Below are 25,621 nucleotides of genomic sequence, written 5' to 3'. Positions count from 1 at the left end.
TAAAGGCATTTTCCATTGAAAGGATCATTAATAAATGCAATTTTGTTTGAGATCCTTTCTTTATGATAACATTGAAGATAACCTTTCAGATGTAGATAATGAAATGAGTGGCGGCTTAAAAAGGAAAACCAGCTCTGACACTGAAGTGGTGAATGAAGCAACTGAGATAGCTGCTGACAATAACAATATTAAACATAAAACTGTTGAGAAAGACTCTAGTCCTAATAAAAGAATGAAGGTTTGTTTTTCAGATTTTTTGTGTTAAAATGAGCGATAAATTTATATTACTTTAAATTGTTCATAAATATTAGGGGGGGGGGGGGGGAGTAGAAGTAAGCCCGTGTATTACAAAATCAAACGCTATTTTTTGACAGAATCTCCATTTAAAAAAAAAAATTCTTAGCCCATAATCTATGTAAGTTAAACAATTTTTTGTAAGGATTGATTAGAGGTATAAAAGTATACAGGGTGCGGCACATAAATCCGGACATTTTTTAAACGGCCATAGCGTCAAAACTACTTGACCAATCAGGACGTTTGACCCCACTATAGAAAGCTTAGGTAATGACCTTTTAGCACAAAAAAATCTTTGGACGAAGATGGACGTGTACACCGAGCTGGCCGCGCATATGTTCAACAAGGCAGATTCCAAATGCGCCGGTGGTTTAATGCGCAAAATCACAAAACGTAGGGTCCGACAGGGAAGGAGTTGGAATCTTGACCCCAAATTTTGTGAGTGTCTTAGGCTCATTGAGACACACATTTTGCCGTGTTTAAATCCATTTTAGCTCAATACTAGCCGAAATGAGGTCGATTTTTCAAGATTTTGAGCCTTAAGAAATCACAAACAGTAGGGCCCGACAGGGAAGGAGTTGGAAATTTGACCCAAAATTTTTTTGTGTGTATTAAGCTCATTGAGACACGCATTTTGAGTATTTATAGTCCACTGTAGCTTAATCCTAGCCCAAATGAGAGCAAAAACATGGATTTTGTCAATTTGGCGGTTTTTCATGTTCCTAAGGAAATGTGGCCTCCCAGCAGCCCCATCTTAATTCAATGGACTTTTGGGCCTGGAGCTACTTTGAAGCATGCACCAATAGACGTGCCCATACCACAAAGACCTCCCTCATTGCCACTATCAATGAGAACTACGCCAGCTTGGACAGGTACATTTTGACCTGGACCTGCCGGCGGTTGAGGAGGCCGGTAGAGGCGGTGATTGAGGCTGGCGGCGATTTTGTTGAATAATCTGGTAGTCATATACCTATTTTGCTTCCCAGTTTTTAAAATTCAATAAAATCTTTAAAATTGACGATTTTATGTTCATTTGTTTAAAAATTAGAATTTGTCCGGATTTATGTGCCGCACCCTGTATATAATGAGCAGATTCATTCAAATTTATTTGGACCATAATTAAACTTAATAACATAGTTTTGATGCTTATTTTAGGTTAGTATAGGATAGGTTAAAGATAATAATATATTACAATATTCATTTTAGTGGTTTACAGTAGGGGCAGAGGTGTGTATTTTGCAAATCTCAAAGATATTGGGAAATATTTTAAAAATCTATGAAAAGCTACTTGACCTCTCATCTACATACAGTAAAATCTCTTAGTGATAAAAAATTCAATTTAAACTAATTGGGGGGGGGGGGGGGGGGAGAATTTTTATATTTTTGAAGCAGAGGAAATAAATGAATCTTGTGCAGACTGAATCTTATCGGGGGTTAGATAATTGTTCAGTTAATTTTATTATAGGAAGACAGTAGCGAGAATTTGGTCGAGAAGGACAAAAAATTCAACTCATACACTGCGCAATTGGCGCTGAGAATTAAGGAATGGGCAGGGTTGCAAACGTTTTATTTTTAGTTTCAGTACCTTTTAAATTCGTAGCGAAGCTACTCTATTTCTTAGCCGTTGTTGGTAATCTATTAATTGGGGACTTCACACGTCTTACATAGTAAATTATTATGAAGCTCAGTAATAAAGATTCTAGTTGACGAAAATGAAACCACGTGGTGTCCTGGTAAAAAAATTTACTTTCTATTGCTTTATTTCTTAAAGGGAAGTGACAGTGTTTGTTTAAAAATATCTCTTAATCAATGTATGTAGATTAAAAAACATATAAAGCTAATAAATTCTAACTTAGCTTTTTAGGAAAAGCACCTATCTATGCCTAAAATTGAGCGTAAAAAACCCCAGGATATGTTTTTAAAATTGTGATAGATCCAAAGCTTTTTGAGTAATAAAAGCAGAAATGAGGTTTTGGTTTTTTTCAAACTTTGGATTACGAGATTCATGTAATTATCATCCTCCCATTTGCATCTTTATAAATAATATTTGCATAATTATTTACAAATACTGCAACCTTGACCATTAAAACAGGATTACCTGGAACACAACAAAAACAAGAGATTCATAGATCCAGAGGATTTGTACAGAACTTTGTACGACCACTTTCCAGAATATGGCCGTAAGAAATACAAAGCTTTTAAGGTAAGAATAATTTTATTACTTTTCAGGTATGGCTTCGAAATTTTTTAATATCCGCTGGATTAGAACCGGTTTTTCAGCCATACTGAAAAATTATGAATAGTATCGTATTACAGACAATTTTTAATGAATATTGAAATAAAAATCATGAAATTAAAAACAAGTTTGTAAGGAACCTATTTGTTTTATAAATAAATAACGGCTATGTCCCTAGCATCTAGGGGCTCTATATTCGAAGGGATGTGGAAGGGCAGAAAAATAGCCTCAATATATCATAATAGCCTTTTTTTAAAGTGAAATAGCCTAAAACCATCTAAGGACCTATAAGAAGCTTGAAGAGAACCATATGATATCGGTTCAAAACAATGCTTACTTCTTTATATAATAGGATATGATTATAATTTTATTACACTATTCAGGCAATTTTACGTTTTAACACTTGATTTTTCTTTGATTAGGTATCAGCTGAGAAAACATTCCAAAATCTTCAAGAAGAGCTTATGAATAGTAGAAAAAATGACTTTACATCCGAAAAAAGGCAAGTTTTATTTTTGTTAAATTGAAGATTACCACCCAGAGGTGTATATTCTGCACAAGATGTATTTTTTCCCCTGCTACAAAATTTATTTTTTTCCTCCCATAGTTTTTTTTCACCGAGGAGGGGCGAAGAATGGAAAAACATTTTTCTAGTTTTTCTTTCACTAAGGACAAAGGGGGAAATTGAAAAAATGTTCTCAACTCCCCCCCCCCCCCCTTTAGCAGGGTCAATTTTGCAGAATATACACCCCTGGCTTGGATGTACAAAGTTTTCTAAACTTCCTACCTAAATTAAGAAGACATTAGCATGAAACTTATTAAAAATCGTAATTTTAGGGTATCACCACCACAAGTAATCCCCGAGGCAAATCCAACGATTGTGAAAAAATCGGTTAATTCCATCATGCTAGATCTGTATGCAAAATCACCTAAACCAACAGCCACATCTCCGCCCATTTCTTCATCTCCTGTCGTTGAAATTAATGACGATGACAGCAATGAAACAAAATCCGCCAAAAAGAAAAAGATAAAATCTGGGAAAATTGAATTTATTGAGGATGATGCTGTTCAAGATACTACTGAGCCTGTACCACCACGCGAGAAAAACATTGCTGAATTGGTTGCCGATAAAGTCAATACTATTGAACTTACAGAGTTTGAAAAGATCAAATTAAAAGCACAAAAATTGCAAGAATCCTTGAATAACAGTAGTGGAAAGAAGGCAAAAAAGAGGCCACGAACCTCAGGTTCCCAAGACTCGGTCAAAGAATCAGAGCCCCAAAAATCTGAACAAATCGTTACAAAACGTGTTTCAGTTGATTTGGAAACAAATATGAGTCCAGTAGCGAACATTGCTGCCAATGATGATCTGCTCGTTGTTTCTGTTGAAAATACTAGAACACCTAAAAATGTTAATGGAGTGCTTAACGGCAAAAATATCGAATCAAATTCTGTAAATAAGAATCAGAAAGAACCAATTGAAATAATGGACATAGACGATGAAGTTCAAACTGTAGGAAAGAATAATTTAAAGAGAACTCCGGCCAAAACTCCAATAAGAAAAAGTTCATCAGCTGGGAAAAAAAATCAAGAAATGCAAGAAGGTGATTTTTCTTATATTTTGAAGGGGGGGGGGGGCGCATGTGCCACTTTTGGTTTCAAAAGTGGCACATCCGCCCCCCCCCCCCCCTCCCCTTATCATAAAGTTGGAGTAGGGGTGAGAGAGGTGGTGGTGAAAATCATAATAATAAAAATGAGGACTAATGCGGCTGTAAGTTAACAACAGAAAAATTATTTGTAATTTCAGCTGTTTTTTTTTTTTTTTTTTTTCATAAAGGCAAATTATCGAGAACAGTTTAAATCACAAATAATCTTTTTTGAATTGAAATAAGTTAGTGGTTGGTCGAAGCTGAGAATACTACCTATAAAACATTTTTTTTTAAACGTGAAAGATAATACCTAGGTAGTTACTTATCGCATCATAATATAAACAGCTTTCCGCGGGTATAAAATAAATTTATACTTATGATTGTACAATGTAAATCTTAATATTCGTAGAAAAGTAGATTTAATACGATGCTATACATATTTTTTCGTATGGCTGAGAACCGGTTCTAATCCACCGGATATTAATCGGTTTCGAAGCGATACGAGAAAAAAATACTAAATCTTAAGTCTATATTTTTTTACTTTTAAGGTTACGTATATGATTGTGGTAGAAATTCCAGCAAGAAAAAGAATAAAGGAAAGGATGTTGGTATGTAATGTTTTATTAGTTTCTTTGAAAAAATAACGTAGCTATTCATTAATAAAGGTTTTTGTTTTATCTTTACTTCTTGCTGTAATTCTGACTTTTCTCTCTTAAATTGGCAGTATTTTGATAATCAATTTGTTAGGTATTTATTTTTAATCTTACATACAAAACATTTTTCAAACCCTTGATACTATTTTGTATTACGATTTTCTTATTTCATATTTCTGAATCTAATACCTAATAATTTAGACGCGGAAATTGCTGAAGCTATTATGACAAAACACAAACAGAAAGGATTCGTGGCCGAGATTACAGAATCAAACTACAGGTAGTTTAAACTAGTGATTACCCATTATTATCTCATTAACGACTGGACTGAACGCTCTCTAATTTTGATTGAATATAATAAAGTATTCGCCTTCAGCATGTTATTGGCGTGGGATGGGGTCAAGAAATTATCGTATGCTTTCTGTAAAACTTTACTTCTAAAAGCATTTCTAGCTAGGTAATGGTTTCACGTAATTTGTATGTAGTACAACTGTGCACTGCACATCTATTTAAAAAGAAGAAACTTGTTTTATAGTGAATTTAAAAACATGGAGAATTAACATTGATATCCCTATTCTACAATTATATTTTTTTTTTCGAGAGGGGGGGAATTTGTTACTATAAATTATACTAGTACCCAAAGTTTATAAACACACTCTTTTTTTTCTTTGGCTATCTTTAATATAAAGTAGAACGATGTCTGTCTGTTTCTGAAGCTTAAAATCTCAGTGACAACTGAACCGATTGGGCTCTACTCTTCAGGGAATATACCTACTGGTCCTGAGATGGTTTTCATTTATTTTCTTTTTAAAACTAAGATAAAAAAGGGGAGAGTTTTCAAAATCAATCTCCCGTCCCTTCAAGTGTCCCTAGAGACCTCTAGGGGCGTAGCTGCTAGTCTATAATACAAAGTAGCTTGATGTCTGTCCGTCCGTCTGAAGCTTAAGATCTCGGTAACCACTGAACTGATCGTATTCTACTCGTCAGGGAATATATACCTACTGGTCCTGTGGTGGTTTTAGGCTATTTTCTTGAGGAATGGGACACCCCCAACTCCCCCAAAAACAAAAAAAATCCCCCCCTTCATTTTTTTTTGTAGAAGATTTCCTTGATTTTTTTTCCGAATTTCACCTTAACTTCATTTTTATCATGTCTTGAGGCTAGGGGCGAAGCCGCTAGTTTGAATAAAAAGGATTGAGTGCTTTTGATAAATCTTGGTTGATTGGTACAAATTTTTCACACCAATAATAAATTTAATGTGGGGGCTAAAACTTATATTCACAAGCTAATAAAAATAATTGCCCAATTACTTAAAAATACTTCACTTTAACGAGTAGTGATTGTCCCAAATAAAAGATACTTTTGGTATGCTATCCTTGCAATTAACGGAATAAAGGGGAGGTATATTTTTATTAAGTTAATTAAATTTATTTCACTTAACAGTACATTTTTACCCCTTCACACACTATTATATTACTGGATATATAGCTTACAATTCCAATAATAGGTGTGCTAATGAATTGGAGGATTAACCTGAAAATAGAATTAATCTTTAATTTAGAAATGTTTGAGTTTTAATTAAAAAAAGCAAATATAAACTTAAAATAGAAATTACAAAAATGGATGTTTAAATATTTAAACTATTTAAATCAGGTAATAAATCTTCAGGTTTAGATAATTTTCATTCATAAATTCATTCAACCTGAACAAAATAATATCAATTATTAAAACATATTTTTAATCACGATGAATATATCTTTAGTTCATAGAAATTTTAAATTGACACATTTAAATCTATAGAAGGGGTAGTTTATTTGTCATAATTACGCAAGTGAATCAACTGATATTCATCTTTTTAGGTTTTCTGATTTTGGTGGTAACGAGGAGCTGCTGTGTGACATATGTAAACTGATGGCTCATCTCAAACATCCAGAACTATATAAGGCAGGAAGAGAAAACGCACTTTTAACTCAATTGTACAGCAGCTAATTTTTATTATAAATTGGTGCTTTCTATTGAAGTACCTATCTGTCATTTAACTCACCCCGCTTGCCCCCTATTTTTGAAAAAAAAACAGCCCTTACAATGCACTTTGAGAGAAAACCTCCCCAGTATTACATTGCTAGAAATAAATCTCATATTTTATTTACATCTAACAGTACGAGCATAACCAAAAAATGAACGTTCGCTTGTCTGTATGTAGGAGCTAGGAGTGTCTCCGCCACGTGGATTTCTTTTGCACGGTCCAGCCGGGTGCGGCAAAACTTTACTGGCGCATTCTATTGCTGGCGAGCTGGAACTTCCGTTTCTTAAGGTAGGTGTCCTATTTTCAGTTTATTTTATAAAAACTATCTGCCTCAGACATTCTCATGATGAGAGCCAATCTTTAAGGTTAAGGGTCAGACTTGAAAATTAAAAGTATTTTTGACTTCGAATTAAAGAATAAATATTTTTTGAAAAGTTTGGTGATTTTATTTTTATTGTCAAAGATCCGGAACCGGATCCGGATCCGTACTGACCAAATTTGGAGGATCCGGATCCGCAAAAAATCAATGCGGATCCGAAACCCTGATCAGTTTACATGGATTTATTTTTGTGAATCAATTTAGCACTAGAAACATAATTTAACTAGCTGATACGTTCCTAGAAGCCCCTAGAGGCACTTAAGGGTGGGGGAGACTCCTCAAATTTAAAATTTAAGTTTAAAAAAAGAAAAGTAAAAAAATTAGGGAGGGGGGGGGGTAATTTTTTTTTCTAGGGGTGATATATTATGGGAAGGGGGAGATACCCTTCATTAAAAAAGTTACAAACCTTCCCCAGACCTATATAAAGCTTTGATGTAAAGCAGATCCATATAGGTTCAGCGGTTAGTGAGATCCTTCGCCACAGACAAAAAAAAGCTTTATACTTTAAACAATAGGATTTCTAACTATGTGAATCACTAGATTATTGGCATATTTTAGTTTATTAATTTCTTACTAGGTGGCAGCACCAGAGTTGGTGAGTGGTGTTTCTGGTGACTCTGAGTCGAAGATAAGAGACCTGTTTAATCAAGCTATGGACAATGCGCCTTGTGTTCTATTCATTGATGAAATTGACTGCATCACTCCAAAGGTTAGATTTAATTGGGCAAGCTTTAGATAAAGTAATTTTTATACCTACCATAAAATATTACCTAGGTAAATAATTAATAAAATTCCGTTTTTTAAGTTTCTTTGATTTTGCTTTTGAAAATAAATAACTTATTTTTCAATGTGAAAATAACTTTGAAACCAATTAATATCCACGGGATCAGAACGGGTTATCAGGCGTACGGTAAAAATCATGTATAACATCGTATTTTTGACAATTTTCCACAAATTTTTAAATAAGAATATTAAAATTAATACCTACCAGTTTTGTTAGCCCAGACCATTGGCCCCTCGGACTTAACTAAACTGGTTTTAATCTTATTATTTTTCATTTTAATATCCACGAAATGCTGTCGATAATACGATTCGATAACTAACTACCTAACTAAATCTCCATTTTACTTTTTAGAGAGAAAATGCACAAAGAGAAATGGAGAGAAGAATTGTGGCCCAACTTTTGACTTGTCTGGATGAATTAGGAGAAAGTGAAAAACAGGTAAAAACTATTTGTGAATATTTAGATCATAAATGTTATGTTCAGTAGGATATATAAGTTGGAAAGAATTTTAATGTCAGAGGGAGATTTAAAATCTGCATCAAATTTTAGGGATTTTTTATAAAATTCGTTTTTTTGTATAATTCTTTATCTAAAAGCGGAAATACAATTTAAGTTACTTAATTTTGACATCCGTGATAGGTGGATTGAAAACTACCTGCGCTCTAATTGGTTGAATTATGTACGGCACTTAAGCTTCTCCAATCAGAGCGCAGATAGTTTTCAGTCCACCAATCACAGATGTCAAAATTGATTAACTTAAATTGTATTTATGCTTTTAGATAAAGAATTATACAAAAAAATTTTTTTATAAAAATCCCTTAAATTTGATGCAGATTTCAAATCTCCCTCTAACATTAAAATTATTTCTAACTTATATGTCTTAATGTTCAGGGCTTCAAACCTTATATTAAACCTCGTCCTAACTGAGAACGTAAAAACCCGGTTTTTTTTCAAAATCTCAAATATTAAAGGTTTGGTTAATTGGAGTTCTATATTTGAATACGTGTGAAATTACAAGGTAAAAAAGTCCGAATATTTAAATTTTTACCACCAGCTTTAGTTTATTAATCTTATTTAGGTACAGTTATTCGGTACCTATATTCTTTTGTTTGTAAAGAAAATATTGGGAAAAAAATTAAAGAGAAAGAGAGAGAAAGTCATAAAATTGAGGGAAACAGTAAAAAAATGTATCTTATTTACTTTGACAAGCAGGTTTCATATTGGTTTAATGCCTACTTTTTTTTTCAACCTGCCCTAAAAGTTACATTTACACTATGCCAGATGTTCGTAAAACTTATTTTTTTCGAAGGTTGTAGTTATCGGAGCCACAAATCGACCTGACTCGCTTGACCCTGCGTTACGGCGGGCAGGCAGATTTGACCGCGAAATAGGCCTTGGAATTCCAGACCGAGCCGCCAGACAAAAGATCCTGGAGGTTTTGTGCAGGTAAAGAATTCAAACACTTGATGTCTTAATTTTAAAAAGGAAAAAATTGGGGAGAAGAGATTTTTTATTCAGAGGCGATTTTTCTGCCCTGGAACAAAAGATGTAAACCTTCCCTGGACATAAGAGAATCTTCACTTTGAAGGAAAACCATATTGGCCCAGCAGCTTTTGAGATCCTTCGTACAAACACACAGACAGACATAATGTTACTTTTATTTAAGAATAAATATTTTATTATTATTTATAACCCCAGAAAATATATATTTGAGAAATATTCGCTAAACTATTTTTGTTTTAGAGAGTTACGACTTGACAAGGATGTTTCCTTACAAAATATCGCAGCATTAACGCCAGGTAAAAATATACCATGTAATTTATGAAACAGTATTAACACCTAATTATGATAGAAAGTTAGAATAAGTGCATGGTCTTATTTTATAATTCGGGTATGTATGATGGTATAACTGGTATGGAATACTATTTACATACTTATTTCTACACGTAATTTGTTCCACAAGGGTGGATTCTATTAAAATCACATAAAAATCTACAAAAATTAAATAAAATCTTATGTTTATAACCCTTCTATGATTTTATTTAATATTTGTAAATTTTTACGTTATTTTGAGAATTTTTACAAAAAAAAACAATTTTGACGTTAAAAATGGTTCCTACTGCTGCTATGTCTGGTGCGCGACATAAATAGTAAGAGAAGGGGAAATGCCTTGGCCCCCAAATAGGCGCAACTCACTACTATGCACAGTTAGGACTTCTAAGACATTTGTCGTGCAATCAAAGGGTTGGTTATCTGATGGATGTTACTTGACCTAATATCCTTGGGTTTTAGATTATCGCATCTCATAATACGTGGATGATGCTCTGGATTCTCTAGATGATTCCGGATCCGGATTCCAAAATTGGCCCAAAAATTTGGCGGATTCCGGATCTTGGATTCCGGATCCGGATTGCCAACCCTACATTAAATACAATAAATATCAATAATTTTGCTTTTCCATTTAGGTTATGTGGGAGCAGATTTAAGTTCTTTGGTGAGAGAATCAGCCATAGCAGCTATCAACAGAGTTTTCAAAAATATTCAGGGAAATCAACAACAAACTCTTTCAGATCTCTTAGGTTAGTATGCAGCAATTTTAAGGGATGGGGAGAAAAATAGACGACAAATAGATTAAATCACCCAATTATGACGAACAAAATATTCACTGATTATTGGTAAAAATTATTGGTAAAACACTGTTTCAGTGTTTCGTTTGTACAACATAAATATTAAAGTTGTTAACAGAAAGAATTTCAGTGGTGTATAACCTGCACAAGATTCATTTTTTTCTCTTCCTGGTTTTTTTTTCAGCAAGGAAGGGGGAAAATGGAAAAAAAAATTCAGAACTCTTTATTTTATTTATGTTATCTCTCCTCCCACACATTATTTTAGTTTTTTCACCAAGGAGGGGAGAAAAATGGGAAAACAAATTTTCATTTCTCTTAATTTTTTCATTTTTTTTCCCACAACAACATATCCCCGCCCCCCCCCCCCTTTAGCAGGGTCAATTTTGCAGAATATACATACACCCCTAGAGAATTTATAAGATTTAGTATTATTTACAGTCCAATGTGGCAATTGTCCCCTTCCTCCCTGGTCTGCTTGAGACTAATTGATATAAAATATCTTGTCTTTTTGTCAAGGTTTCGGAGCCGTTTGATTTTGGTGCGGCTCCGGCTCCAACCTAAAATCTTAGAAAAACATGACATATATTTTTTCCCCATAAAAGAATATTTTTTATTTTTGACTTTTGAAGGTTTTTGACTTTTAAAAGTTAAATTTTTTATAAAAATGGACTTGAAAAACTTAAAAAGGGCATTTGCACATGACAAAACAGAGTTACCATATTATAATTTACAAAAAATCTCTTTATTTATCTAGTCCGGAGCCGAAGCCGTTTTTTAACGAAAATTTACGGCTCAGGCTCCAGCAAAATATGGCGGCTCCACGGCTCCCGGCTTCGGCTCCGAAATTGTAATACATTACTTTTTTTGTGTAATAACTGTTTTTAATCTGTTTAGAATGGTTAAAAGATGAATCACCTCTACCAGAAGAAGAATTACAAAACTTATTTATTCAACAATCTGATTGGGAGGTAATTATTTGTCTGAACAATTTACAGCTGTCTTCTTTGCCTTCTTCTGTTGGAATACACATTAAAAATTCACTGAAGTAACTTTTTTTAACTCTAAGTTCTTCAATTAAAATGTCAATTATTGAAAGCTTTTCATTAGTTGTCATTCTTCGACTTTTCGATCTTATTCTGTAGTAAATTTGGGGGAAATTTGTAATTTTTTAAAATTGATGATTGTTTCTGTTCTGTTGTATTGTATTGTATTGAATAATTCTCAGGATTCTCGTGTGAGAATATCGAGGAGAATGTCTTTTAGTCTGCTTCAATCCATTTTCACTATTTTCACAATAATTAGTCTAGCTGATGAAGCCGGTCATAATTAGATTTAAAAACAGCAACAGTTCCAGAATTTTTAACATCAGTTGGTAAACTGTTCCATTTTGGAACAACTCTCATACTAAAAAAGTATTTTCTAATGTCACCATTACATCTTTTTTGAATAATATTCAAAGGTTCATTGCTTAGTCTCGTGTTGGGTCTGATATTTGAACTTGTATCACCATATATCTCAAACCAATTTTTATAATCAACATTGTCGATTCCTTTCAGCATTTTAAAGACTTGAACCATGTCAGCTTTTTCTCGTCTGTATTCTAAAGTTTGAAGTCCAATTTCGGTCAGTTTTTCTTCATAAGTTTGTCCATTCAAGCCAGATATCATTTTTACCATTCTTTTTTGGACATCTTCAACCACTTTTTTATCACATTCCAGCCAAGGAGACCAAACTGGGGATGCATACTCTAAGATTGGCCTGACATGTTGACAATACAGATTTACAAAAGTTTTCTTGTCTCTGTAATGAAAATTTCTCGATACCAAGGACAGAACAGTATGAGCTTTTTTGGCAATAATATTGCAATGAATAGAGGGTTTCAATGATGAATGTATATTGAATCCAATGTCTTTTTCAGTATCACTAGTCTGAAGAGTTTCACCATTCATGGAGTAGTCATAATTAGGATTGTTTCTGCCAACATGAATAATTTTACATTTGAAGTGTTGAATGACATACCCCATTTTAAACACCATTCATCAAGATTGTCAATACTTTGCTGTAGGACCAGCTGGTCATTAGGGCCACAGATGGCGTGGGCTCCTTTGGAATCATCAGCAAATTTCTTGGCTATGTCAATAATGACTACAGCTTCGTCTATATCATTATTATAGACAGTAAAACAGACAGGACCAAGTAGGCTTCCCTGTGCCACACCAGACTTTGAGTCTTCCCAGTCAGAAACTTCACCATTTAGAACCACTCTTTGTTTTCTACAGGACAGCCAGTCTATAATCCACTGCAGAGCTTTTCCTTTTATTCCATGTGCCTTTAGTTCCATAATAAGCCTTTTTCTTGGTACTTTATCAAAGGCTTGGGTAAAGTCTAAGTACAATAAATCCATTGGTTTACCTTCGTCAATCTTTTTGGTCACAGTTTCTAAGAATTCCAGGAGATTTGTTGTGCAGGACCTGCCAGGACGAAATCCATGTTGACTGGAATTAAGCAGATTGTTAGTTTCAAGGTGGTTTACAATACTATCTTTGACAAAGGATTCAAAGAGTTTGCCAGGTATACTTGTTAGTGAAACTTGTCTATATTTGGAGGGATCACTTTTTTTCCCTTTGTTCTTAAATATTGCAGTGATATTTGCAGATTTCCAGTCTTTAGGTACAGAGCTGGTTTGAAAAGATTTTTCAAAAATAATCTTTAATATTTTAGGGGTGATATTTACAGTTTTTTTCGGAAAAATAACTGAAATTCCATCTGGGCCTGGTGCAGATCCATCCTTCAGTTTTTCAATTTTTTTCTTGATTTTACCTTCATCAAAATAGATATCTTCGAGTGGTTCAACATCAGCTTCGTTGATAGTTGGCAGGTTCTCAGTATCTTCTTCAACAAACACACTAGCAAAGTATTTATTTAAGATGTTAGCCATTTCTTTGGGGTCGTCAGTTTTTACTCCTTCATGGATTAGAGGACCTACAGAGCTTTTCACATTTTTCTTAGAATTTACATATGCATAAAATTTACGTGTGTTACCTTTATCAGAGGCCAGTTTCTTTTCAAAGCTTTTTTTCGCTGTTTTACAGAGTTTTTGGACCAGTTTTTCTTGTTTTTTATAAGCCGAGAAGTCTTGTTGAGCCTTTGATTGTTTATATGTTCTCCAGAGTCTTCGTTTTTTTCTAACTGCTTGAAGGCATTTATTACTCATCCAGACTGGTTTAGATGCTTTTCTTCGGATTCTAAAAGGAACATTTTTTTTCACACTTTCATTCACTTTCACTGTAAAAAGTGTCCAAGCCTCTTCAGCTGAAAGGTCACGTAGTTCAAGGTCCCAGTTAAAACTTTCTAAATCACTATTTATCTGATTGAAATTTGCCTTGTGCCACTGTGGTACTTTTTGTGAAGTTTCACTGTGATTTAGAGTAACATTTGTTTCAATCATTATTATGCTATGATCACTTTTTCCAACAAAACAATGCTTAATCCATGTGTTCCCTAATCCTTATAATAAAGCAACAGGATGTCTGACTGTTTGTCTTTACCGAAGGATCTCGCTAACCGCTGAACCGATCGGGTTCTCCTTTACTGGGTAGCTTCTCATAGGTACCGGGAAGGTTTTAGATTGGTACCGCCACCCTCCCAAGATAAATCGCCCCTAATCGTAATCCCCCCCCTACAAAAAAAAGAAAATCTAAAATAAAAAAAAATGGGTTATGAAATTTAACTCCCCCCTCCTCGAGTGCCTCTAGAGGCCTCTAGGGAAAATAGCCGCTCGTATATAATACAATGTTATAGGCTGCCCTGAAGGTTGTTCAGCCGAGCGCTAAGCGTGAGGGATTTGCAACCGTTCCTGGAGTCAGTTGGGCAGATGTTGGAGCTCTTACTAACATCAGGAAAACATTTAATTTTGTTTAAAATCATTAACTGTTAATTGTTTAATTAAGTGACGGCTCATGTGACCAAGATAAAAAGTAAGGACAACCAAACTTTTTGTTTGCAAATTCTAACTGTGACCAATTTATGCAATTTCGCAAATAACAGGCTTCGAGACTAGATATAAGGAAAAACATTGTGTTACAGATAATTATCCACAAATACCTATTATTTTTCATTTTATTTTCCGCGAAAAGCTGTCTATCATACGATGCGATAAATAACTATTAAAAGGAATAAAATTGCAGTTCTCTTAAAGTATTGTGAAATCAAAATAAGTTTAATATAAGAAATTAAATATGTTTTGTAACATAGAGAGGAGCTGCAGTTATCAATTCTGGCGCCAGTCAGGTTCCAGGAAGAGTTTGAGAGCCTGGGACTGCCAGCTTCCAGCGGTGTCCTGCTTGCTGGTCCTCCAGGTATACTTATTTTTATGTAAAAAAAAATATTGATACAATGTATGAAGAACGATGACCAATTGTCTGCAGTTTAACATATCAGTAAACACTGAACCGATTTGGTTCTGCTTCTCATGGAATACCCCATTTAACAATACTAAGGCTTTGTAAAAATTCTGTAATAATTGACCTTCTCATAGAAAGTTAGAGGGGGGGGGGTGTCAGCTGCGTATGAACTGTCAAGAAAAACATATATGTTGAATTTTTAAATAACATATCTGAAGTGGGGGGGGGGGGGGGGTGCGCCTACAATACACACAACATCTTTTATATTTGGGTTTCATCATTAATTTGAATATTTCTATACATAATTTTTTTGTTAAGGTTGTGGTAAAACCCTCGTGGCTAAAGCTATCGCTAATGAAGCTGGCATCAACTTTATTTCTGTTAAAGGTTTGTCAGCATATTTTTACTTTTTAATTAATCCTTTCCTTAATCGGGGATCTTAAGGGATATATGACAATGGACGTAAATTGATATACATACATCCCTATTATGGTGAATAAAAATACCTCTTATGCCTTCTTTAGATTGAAGTTATTGAATATTATCAATCAACCAACACTAAGAGAAATATGTTCCAAGCTTTTTAAATTTCATTTTCTAAACTAAAAACCTTTGTCATTTAGGTCCCGAATTGTTAAACATGTACGTTGGTGAGTCTGAGCGCGCTGTGCGTTCCTGTTTTGCGCGTGCGCGTAATTCAGCCCCATGTGTCATTTTCTTTGATGAAATTGACTCCCTGTGTCCCAGAAGGTAAGAAGCGTAGCCAGTCTTTAAGGTTATGTTCTAAGAAAAAGTAACTATGTTCTCACTAACTATTCCGCATGTAAAAAAATGATTTTCAATTACTTTTTAACAAGAACAAATTGGTCAGTTTCTAACATATGAAACATAAGGGGGGGGTTTTTAATGCAACCATCTCGTAATCAGTGAGCAAATGGCACTTAGAATTCGAATTTCCATTTATAATTTTGCATGAGTAATTCTTGGTAGATCTATTTTCCCTAAATCGAACAAAAAGTTGGAAAAGTAACGGCTAACGGCTGGTGGCTCATCTGTTTTGCCATTTGTTTGATATCTATATTGCAAATTAGTCACGAAACCTCTCTCAACATAATACTCTTTTCTACTCCAAAGCGCTATTAAACGGTTCTAGACGGTAGCTGTTGGTACTAGAAGTTTTAAAATTGGTTATTGCTATCATTAAACATGAATTAAACCAAAAATATGTTTTAAAAAGTTGATTCCTACGTAATTGATGATGGATTTACCCTGAAAATAGGCAAAAAGCGGCTGAACGGCTGAGCCGCTAGCCGTTACTTTTCCAACTTTTTGTTCGATTTAGGGAAAATAGACCTACCAAGGATTACTCATGCAAAAGTTCAGATCGAAATTCGAATTCTAAGTGTCATTTACTCACTGATTACGAGATGGTTGCATTAAACCCCCCCCCCCCCCATTATTTTAACTTTATAAATTATAATTTTGATTTTTGATATTCTGATAAAAATAAAGACTTCTTCTTTCATGACAGACAAAATTCAATTTTGATGTTCATAATTGCTGGCATAGCAACTCTATACCTTATTATTGCAGGAGTGGCAACAGCTCTGATGGTGGATCCTCTACAAGGGTTGTTAATCAGCTTCTCACAGAAATGGATGGTGTACAGGTAAGGTAGCTTAAACACATTTGATTCATTCAATTTAGAAAAAGGGAGAGAGTACCAACTGAACCAACAACGAAATTAATAAGAAAAAAGTCACGAAACCTATACGTATTTTCAGCTGTCGTTGGCAGGCAAAACATAATAAAATTGACGACCTTTCTATCTGCTACCCAAATATTACTTAAGATTTATTTCGCTTGCTAGTTATACCTCATTCTAGGGGAGGTCAATTGCTAAGAATATGTAAAGTTGTCTGTTCTAAGACTTAAATATGAAATTAAAACGCTTCAGTTGCTTTACTTGCTTCAGAGTTCCCCCAAACTAATTAAAGATACTGCCATGCCTAATTTTAGCATTCTACTCCTGCTTCCAAGTCTTAAAACTTATCAATTCGCCAGTCTCCCTTATTGTTTGCCAAAATTGAGACACATTAAAGAGCCGTCCTAAGAAAAAGTAAATATATTTACATCCAAAACTAGTATAATCAAATTTTAAGTTGTTCTATTAGTTTTGTTACATATGTTACATATATAAACTTACGTTGTTTACTTTGTTATTATTTAGGCAAGAAATGGAGTGTTTTTGATGGCAGCTACAAATCGTCCAGATATTTTAGGTAAGCCTTTGAGATATAAAACTTATTTTGTCATAGAATTAAATATTCTTTTGTAAAAAAAGTATTCTGAACGCACTTCCAACAAACATAAGGCCAAACTTTTTTTTTACATTTTACATCCCTTTTTTTCAGATCCTGCCGTGCTGCGACCTGGAAGGTTGGACAAGATCCTGTATGTTGGATTCCCAGAGCCCCAGGACAGGTGTGAAATCCTGAAGGCCCTCACTAAGAATGGATCAAAACCCAATATAGGTAATTTGGAAATATGTACATCAATGTTATTTTAACCAATCATATAGGTAAACATGAGTAAATCTAAAGTTTAGATCCATGTCTGTACCTTTATCGCTTTTGAAGATATACATATTAAGGTAGGAGAGAAAAAAATACAGAATTTCTGTAGTGATATGACAAAGGGCGATAAATAAATTTTCTCGTATTCATTCGAATCCGGTGGATAGGAACCGGTTCTCATCCATACGAAAAAACTATGTCTAGCATCGTATTAAATCCAGCTTTCTACGAATATAAAAATGTACAATCATAAGATTAAAACTAGTTTCTTTAGCCCCGAGGTGCCGAAGGCACCGGCTAAAAAACTGGTTTTAATCTCATAATTGTACATTCTATATCCGCGGAAAGCCGTTTATAATACGATGCGAGAAATAACTATTACCAATATTCTCGATAGCTTGTAAAATTGGTCAAGGTTAGCTTAGATTTGGGTGAGCTTTTTATATACCTCTGTCCTTCCACTCCATTGGTCAGTACCTGTATCCCTGAGGAACTGTAAACTATTTTTTTTCCAACAGGCACGAATGTGAACCTAGACACCCTTGGTCTGGACAGCAGGTGTACAGGATACACAGGAGCAGACATGTCCGCCCTGGTCAGGGAGGCCAGCATGGCTGCGCTCAAGGACAGGCTTAAGATCAACACAAAGGATGCGTAAGTTATTTTATTTAGCAAACGTCCAGCTTTAATTGGGGGGGGGGGGGGAATAAAAGGTTTTGGGTGAAGGGATATAAAGTTAATAATTGGGAATAGATGATTGGTTTAAATCTCTGCTTAACCCGCTTCATAGTTAAAGGAGTTAAAAGATGTACTGCTAATTTGTCAGATGAACGACATTAATAGTAATATTAAAGGGACTGAATTGGCCTCACCCAGCGCAAATAGTTTTTAAAACTAATCATGAAAAGGTTGGTTGTCTGTAATAGTTAGGATGTTAATACTTTGGGATCTACATGTCTGGCTCTACTTCCCCAGAAGTATTAATCAGCTGAGGTAGCGATAATGAAGATTTCATTTTACAATCTGTTATTTTTTAGGCCAAGAATCAGTGTTAACCAAGAACATTTCGAGCTTGCCTTCTCTCAAGTCCGTCCTAGCGTCGATGCTAAAGATCAACAACATTACAGGCATGGAAAATTATAGAATAGAATGCTTTATTAGCACTTATATAATTTAGTATGGCAAATTCATACAAAACTTATTTCTGTTCATTTTTTTCCTTTATAAGCATCTTTAATTTTTATGGAAAGCAAGATAAAACTAGAAATGATATACTTAATACTTTTCTCCAAGTATTGTACCAAACCTTCTTATCAAAACATTTTGGTAAATCAAATTAATACATAAAGTTATTTTCTGTTCATGTATACTTGGCTTTTTATCGCATTTCTTTATTAAAATAAAAAAAAACTTGGAGATTTAGGTCTCAAATTGTTGGGAGTGCAAGAAATATTTTTGGTACCAAATAAATACTTTATCTAAAGTTATCCATGATTACAGGGCTATGAAGAAAAAATATGCAGCTGGTTCTTCAGCGGTAGTTGATCCCAATAAAGTAGTTTCAGCTGCCGAAAAAGCAGCTAAAACAGCCTCCTTTGTAGAACAACCTAAAAATGCTTCTTTTATGGAGCAAAATCAAACAGCGTCTAATGTGACTGATACTCTTGTTACAAAAGCTTTGGCTCTAGCAGCTAAACATATTGCTGATCAGATAGACAGCGATGAAGCTGGTGTAATATTTACTCAAGATATGGATATCACTACTCACACAAATGAAGATCAAACGTCTGAAGAGAATATTGATCAAGATGAATCATCTACAAATATTACAGGTAAATCTAATTAGCTGTTAACCCAAAATATTCGCTTGGCGGCGCATTATATTTTTTTTTTGGCGATTTCTCTTGGTGGTACCCTCCCTCAAAATAACTTTGAACCTTCCCAGGACCTATGAGAAGCTGCACTGAAAAGGAGAACCATATCGGTTCAGCAGTTAGCAAGATCCTTCGGTACACACAGACATCCTTTGCTTTATTATAAGGATAGCGAAGCTACACTGTAAGTGATCATGTCTGTCTGCCAGGGCACTATATATAGGATTTTGTGGTGTGTAAGAAAGCAAGGACCCGTACTGACGTCACGAACGCTAGAAATATTTTTAAGTTCTCGCTTCTAAGTTTAATATTATCCTTCTCTCTTACTGTGTGTTCTTTGGTTTAGCTTATCATTTTTAAAGCTCTGATAATCGTGAATGTAATCATTTTTGTTTTAAAGAAATAATAACATTTATGAATTTTTTGGTGTCCTCAAAAAAATCACTAATTTTAGACGTTGTGAAAGAAACACATATAGATACAGAGAGCTTTAAAGACAACACTAACACAACAACAAATGCTACTGTCAGAGAAGTAGAAAATATGATCTGTGATAATAATACAAGTGATGCTACAGAACTATCAAAGTCCAGCAATGAACTATCCAAAAATAACGATCTTGATAAACTGTCTGAAAATGGTGATTGTAGTCAAACAAATGATGTTAACGAAGATGTCCAACAAGAAAAGAATATTAACATAGATTTAAGTAACAGTGATCAAAGTCATGTCAAAGATACAGGTACAGCAAAGGAAGATCTAAACGACTGCCTAGTAGAAAAAGAAGTTGCTAAAGTAGATAGCATAACAAGAGTCAAATTTCTTCCTGAAATAATCCCTTCTTACGAAAGCAGTGTAACTGAGAAAGAAACTCCAGAGCCTGGAAAGAAAACTAGCGTTGAAAATAAACTCCTTAATTTCCTTAACAACAGCGATGATGTGGATAATGAATCACAGAATGATGATCTGGAGCCGCAAAGTGATGATGACAAATCAAAAGATTCTGAAACAAGTGCTGCCAGTGTTAAAGCTAAACGAACCTCATCGCTTGATTCAGGTATTGTTAAGTTATTTATTTCTCAAAAAAATTATTGTAATAATGAATGTAACATTCTTCATTTTAAGATTGCTTCTTTCTCCCCGCTTAATACAATATATCATACTAGCGGATTCGCCCCTAGCCTCTAGGGGCTTTGCTCCAAGAGGTAATTTAAAAAAAAATGCAACCACTAATTTCAAACTGATAAAAATTGGGAGGATTTTTTGTTTTTTTTTGGGGGTTGGGGGTGTCAAAATAGCCTAAAACCACCACAGGACCAGAAGATATATTCCCTGAAGAGTAGAATCCAATTGGTTTAGCGGTTACCGAGATCTTAAGGGACTTTAAATTATAGATATTACTACGTTCTCTCTTTTAGTTTTAAACCTTTTTATCTATACCTAATTAGGAAATATATTCTTTTCAGATAAAAGTTTGAATGCTGTAGATTCTAGTCAGCTAAGATTTTTACCAGATATGATCATAAGGAATGAAAAATATCACATGCAAAAATTGAAATTTTAATTTAAAAAACGAAATTAATATCTCATTAGAAAAAAAAGATTCAAATGAAGTAGAAAAAACTATTTTAAGAAAGATCCAATGGAAAATATTTAATGGGGTTTATTATTTTCTTCCATTGGCCTTTCCCTGAATTGCAGATTTGCAGGCAATATTTGATGAGAATTTTTTTCCCTGTAACTGTGATATTCCTACTTAACCCCGCAGGGTTGTTGACTCCAGCAAGGTTCCAAGTGCTGCAGGCAGGACGGGTACTGTCAGAAATATCCGTAAGAACGCCAAGGTATTTATACATTTTTTTTGCATTGCAGTAAAGGATTAAGTTATTTCATGACACTTGATCTTAGGGGTTACAGATCTCACTCCTAAGACAAAGCCTATAGGTACTTCTTTTTTACGCAATAGTGTCATAACCCCCCCCCCCCCCCCCCTCTTGTTTTCCAAAACTTTAGTTTAATATAGCACTTGAAATTGTTAAAATATTGCTACAATTAAGAACAGTAATAATGGGGTCATCTCAAAAAACGCCTATCTCAGAAAACGCCTATCTCAAAAAACGCCCATCTCAGAAAACGCCTATCTCAAAAAACGCCTTTTACATAAAAAGCCCACTACATTTTTGAAAAATAAAGCCTAATTTATAAATAGTATTCAATAGAATAATATAATACTTGTCATTCATAATCTCTTACCTAAAAACACAAATAAACAGTTACCAAATTAACCAGTTAATAAACTATGTACAAATATGGATAAAATGTTAACCTAGAATAATATAATACTTGTCATTCATGATCTCTTACTTAAACACAAATAAACAGTTACCAAATTAACCAGTTAATAAACTATGTACAAATATGGATAAAATGGTAACCTAGAATAATACAATACTTGTCATTCATGATCTCTTTCTTAAACACAAATAAACAGTTACCAAATCAACCAGTTAATAAACTATGTACAAATATGGATAAAATGGTAACCTAAAGAGTAGCTGCTATATTAAGAGAATAGGGAAAGTTGAAATAAATGGGAGAAAATTATTGTAGGGAGAACTCATTGGAGGGTTTAATTATTGAAGCTCATTCAAAAGTACATGATCTTTTAATCTGATAAAAAAAAGAAGGAATATAGGGATAAAATAACCTCACCCTATTTTTCCCTCAAGTTAAATTGTTAAATAGAAAACTATTTTGTATATTATTTGTACTAATAATTATATAACATAAATCTAAAATTTCTTTTAAGCATAATAAAAACTAAAACAAAATTTTGTGTTTTCCAAACTATTTATCCCCTCCTTACACCCTACCCAAATTTCACAACCCTATTTTGAAATTTACCCATCCAAAATTCCTCAACATCTTTATGATATCTCTTTACTATTTACAAATTTACTAGGTTTAGTCATATTTACAACATTTCAACCTGATATTCTGTTAATTCAAGATATTAGGTCAAATAATAAAGAAAATAAATAAGAAGTATGTTTTATTAGAGCTCATAGTTGTTCATCTTATTGTAATAACTGAAAAGTAAACTGGGTTGTTTACAGTAGATATATAAAATAAAGAAACTTAGTATGTTGTTGCTCAAAATGCTTTAAAAAAATAAAAAAGTGCCTAAGGAATGTACAAGAGTAACATTATACTTTAGTGATAGATATTTCAATAAGAAGATTTATATTGTACATATTGTACAATATTCACAATACCTTCTTAGACTTACATATTTCACTACAAGATAATTTTTAAAAATGTAAAAGGCATTTTATGAAAAAGGCGTTTTTTGAGATAGGCGTTTTCTGAGATTGGCGTTTTTTGAGATAGGCGGTATCTGAGATGGGCGTTTTTTGAGATAGGCGTTTTCTGATATAGGCGTTTTTTGAGTATAGCCTAATAATGTTGTTTAATGGGTTACTAAAGGGGGGTTTTTAATGCAACCATCTCGTAATCAGTGCGCAAATGGCACTTAGAATTCGAATTTCCATCTGAAATTTTGCATGAGTAATCCTTGGTAGGTCTATTTTCCCGAAATTGAACAATGAACAAAAAGTTGGAAAAGTACCTAACGGCTCGCGGCTTAGCTGTTTTGCCATTTTTTAGATATCTATATTGCAAATTAGTCACGAAACCTATCTCCACATAATTCTCTTTTCCACTCCAAAACGCTCTCAAACGGTTCTAGACGGTAGCTGTTGGTACTAGAAGTTTTAAGAAGGGTTATTGCTATCATTTAACATGAATTAAACCAAAAATATGTTTTTAAAAGTTGATTCCTACGTAATTGATGATGGATTTACCCTGAAAATAGGCAAAAAAACGGCTAAACGGCTAAACGGCTGAGCCGCCAGCTGTTACTTTTCCAACTTTTTGTTCGATTTAGGGAAAATAAACCTACCAAGGATTACTCATGCAAAAATTCATATCGAAATTCAAATTCTAAGTGCCATTTAATCACTGATTACAAGATGGTTGCATTAAAAAAAAACCTTAGCTTGGCAGCCTACAAATATTGTAGGTTGCACACTAAGAGATATAAGTTTTCCGGAATTTTAATGTAGGGAGTAGATTTGAAATCTGCATCAAATTTTAAGGATTTTTTATAAAATTCGTTTTTTGTAAAATTCTTTATCTAAAAGCGAAAATACATTTTAAGTTAATTAATTTTGACCAATAGGATAGGTGGATTTTAAACTACCTGCGCTCTAATTGGTTGAATGATGTACGACATCCAATCAGAGCGCAGATTTTTAAAATCCACCAATCACAGATGCCAAAATTAATTAACTTAATTTGTATTTCCGCTTTTAGATAAAGAATTATACAAAAGACTAATTTTATAAAAAATCCTTAAAATTTGATGCAGATTTCAAATCTACTCCCTACATTACAATTCCGGAAAACTTATATCTCTTATTGCACACTGCACAGACTAACAGACATTCCATATATGGAGCTGGACGACCAATGGAAATTTTAATATTTTCCTATTTAAGGTGACTGTACTTCTGGAAGGACTTAGTCAGAGGATTGTCAACGCCTCTGAGTTGGAACCATTTATGCCTGAGGTAGGGTTTAGGTACATGTAGCATGGCAACATCCAGAAAGCGAAGCTTAGTAATTAACAAATCTTTAAGGATGCATTAAGTTTTTGATCTACAAAATATTTCATTATTCATACTTTAATTGTTTAATTGGGTATATATTATCTGAAGCTTAAGATCTTGGATGGTCTGTATTTCTTATTGGAATGGAAATGTTGACAAGAAGTTTCAGCCACTTTCTATCTTTTACAGGAGCCGAGAAAATCAGTTGTGAAAAATAAAAGCGGCTAAAAAGCTGCTTAAAAGCAGTCCGATCGCTATGAACGTTTGTACTTAATTATGCTCCATATTGATAGGAATGTTGACAAGAAGTTTTAGTCTTCTATCTTTTACAGGAGCCGAGAAAATCACGTTCCCCCAAAACGTTTAACACATTTTAAATTATAGAGTTGCTTCGCTACAAAAAAAAACTTAAACGGAATCACATAATCTAAAAGGGGGGGGGGGTTAATGCAACCATCCCGTAAATTCGAATTCTAAGTGCCATTTGCTCACTGATTATGAGATGGTTGCATTAAAAAAAAAACCCTTTACTCACAGAGGGCATGAAAAATGCATGACTTCAAATATATTAATTTATGATTTTGATTACCTGTGTACTTCTATATTATTCTAGAAGTCCATGATAAAGACAATATTTAACATTTAAGGAGGGGGACAAAGTGAAGTTTTTAATACCAAACTCTTCTAAAGAAACAGGACAGGTTAGTAACCTTTGCTTTATTCTTCCAAATTTTAAAAATTAAGTTTGTCTTTCATTAGCAGTAAATGTTCTTTAAATATTTGTAAGGAATTTATAATCGTTCTTGATAATCTTTTTAGTGGATATTCGCTTGCGCAAGACACAGAATTATAAAAGACGTATGTTATCAGAAACTCACGACTTTTTTTCCAAAGGGAGAGTTGAACAAAGTGCATTTAGTTAATATGTTTTTGTACATAAATATAGGTTAGCCATGAAGATAATCTAAATTTTTTAAAAAATGACCACAATTGAACTGGAAAAAAATACGTGGTTCTCTATCTAAATTCAAGTTTAAATGCTTTTCGTGCAACTACCCCTTTAACTTCAGACAGAAGGAAAGACGGCTGAACTAGTTTTTTTTTGTTGATATGATATTTTATGCATTAAAACTATAAAACTTTTATATTTTTTTTTTTTTTGTATACGATTTTAAATCTCTATTTTTGATTTATTCAAATTTTTATGACAAATTTCTTTAATACACCAAATCTTTTTTATCATACAATTTTGTTCAGGTTTTAAGTATGAACGAAGAAGACATATGCGAAGTTAAGATGGATTCTGATGGCACTGTTCATAACATAGTCATTGACAATCTTTGCAAAATTGATCCAAATCCACCAAAAATATAAAAACATTTAGTGGATTAATTCACCAATATTTGTTAAAAAAATTCGATGTGTATAAATATGAAAATTTATGCACATT

At 33.6% G+C, this 25,621-nt stretch overlaps 1 protein-coding gene across 1 annotated transcript; it reads left to right on the top strand.

Annotated features, from left to right (window-relative positions):
* Positions 1 to 63: 63 nt before the first annotated feature.
* LOC145319809 (uncharacterized) lies at positions 64 to 25,548 on the top strand. The gene is made up of 31 exons (XM_080162168.1): positions 64 to 238; positions 1,760 to 1,839; positions 2,389 to 2,497; positions 2,953 to 3,032; positions 3,368 to 4,134; positions 4,728 to 4,787; positions 5,034 to 5,112; positions 6,692 to 6,776; positions 7,036 to 7,146; positions 7,815 to 7,946; positions 8,373 to 8,459; positions 9,331 to 9,467; positions 9,765 to 9,820; positions 10,487 to 10,600; positions 11,543 to 11,616; positions 14,450 to 14,547; positions 14,903 to 15,006; positions 15,370 to 15,438; positions 15,675 to 15,801; positions 16,645 to 16,720; positions 17,282 to 17,333; positions 17,466 to 17,585; positions 18,146 to 18,281; positions 18,665 to 18,754; positions 19,128 to 19,459; positions 19,956 to 20,558; positions 20,968 to 21,029; positions 21,271 to 21,345; positions 24,061 to 24,132; positions 24,819 to 24,872; positions 25,429 to 25,548. The coding sequence occupies exons 1-31, from the start codon at positions 104 to 106 to the stop codon at positions 25,543 to 25,545; spliced, it is 4,293 nt and encodes a 1,430-aa protein (XP_080018294.1). The 5' UTR covers positions 64 to 103; the 3' UTR covers positions 25,546 to 25,548.
* Positions 25,549 to 25,621: the final 73 nt, after the last annotated feature.

Source organism: Acartia tonsa, chromosome 5 (genome assembly GCF_053477335.1).
Source record: "Acartia tonsa isolate MP-2025a chromosome 5, ASM5347733v1, whole genome shotgun sequence".
NCBI lineage: Eukaryota > Metazoa > Arthropoda > Copepoda > Calanoida > Acartiidae > Acartia > Acartia tonsa.
The sequence above is the reverse complement of the archived record's forward strand: the minus strand, read 5'-3'. Positions and strand labels throughout refer to the sequence as shown.

Bases quoted from the DNA above. Each gene is read 5' to 3' on its own strand.
- LOC145319809 (XM_080162168.1), top strand. From the start codon at position 104: ATGAGTGGCGGCTTAAAAAGGAAAACCAGCTCTGACACTGAAGTGGTG. The intron at 1,840-2,388 runs ATGGGCAGGGTT...ATTAAAACAGGA, and splicing joins TTGGCGCTGAGAATTAAGGA to TTACCTGGAACACAACAAAA. The intron at 8,460-9,330 runs GTAAAAACTATT...TTTTTTTCGAAG, and splicing joins TAGGAGAAAGTGAAAAACAG to GTTGTAGTTATCGGAGCCAC.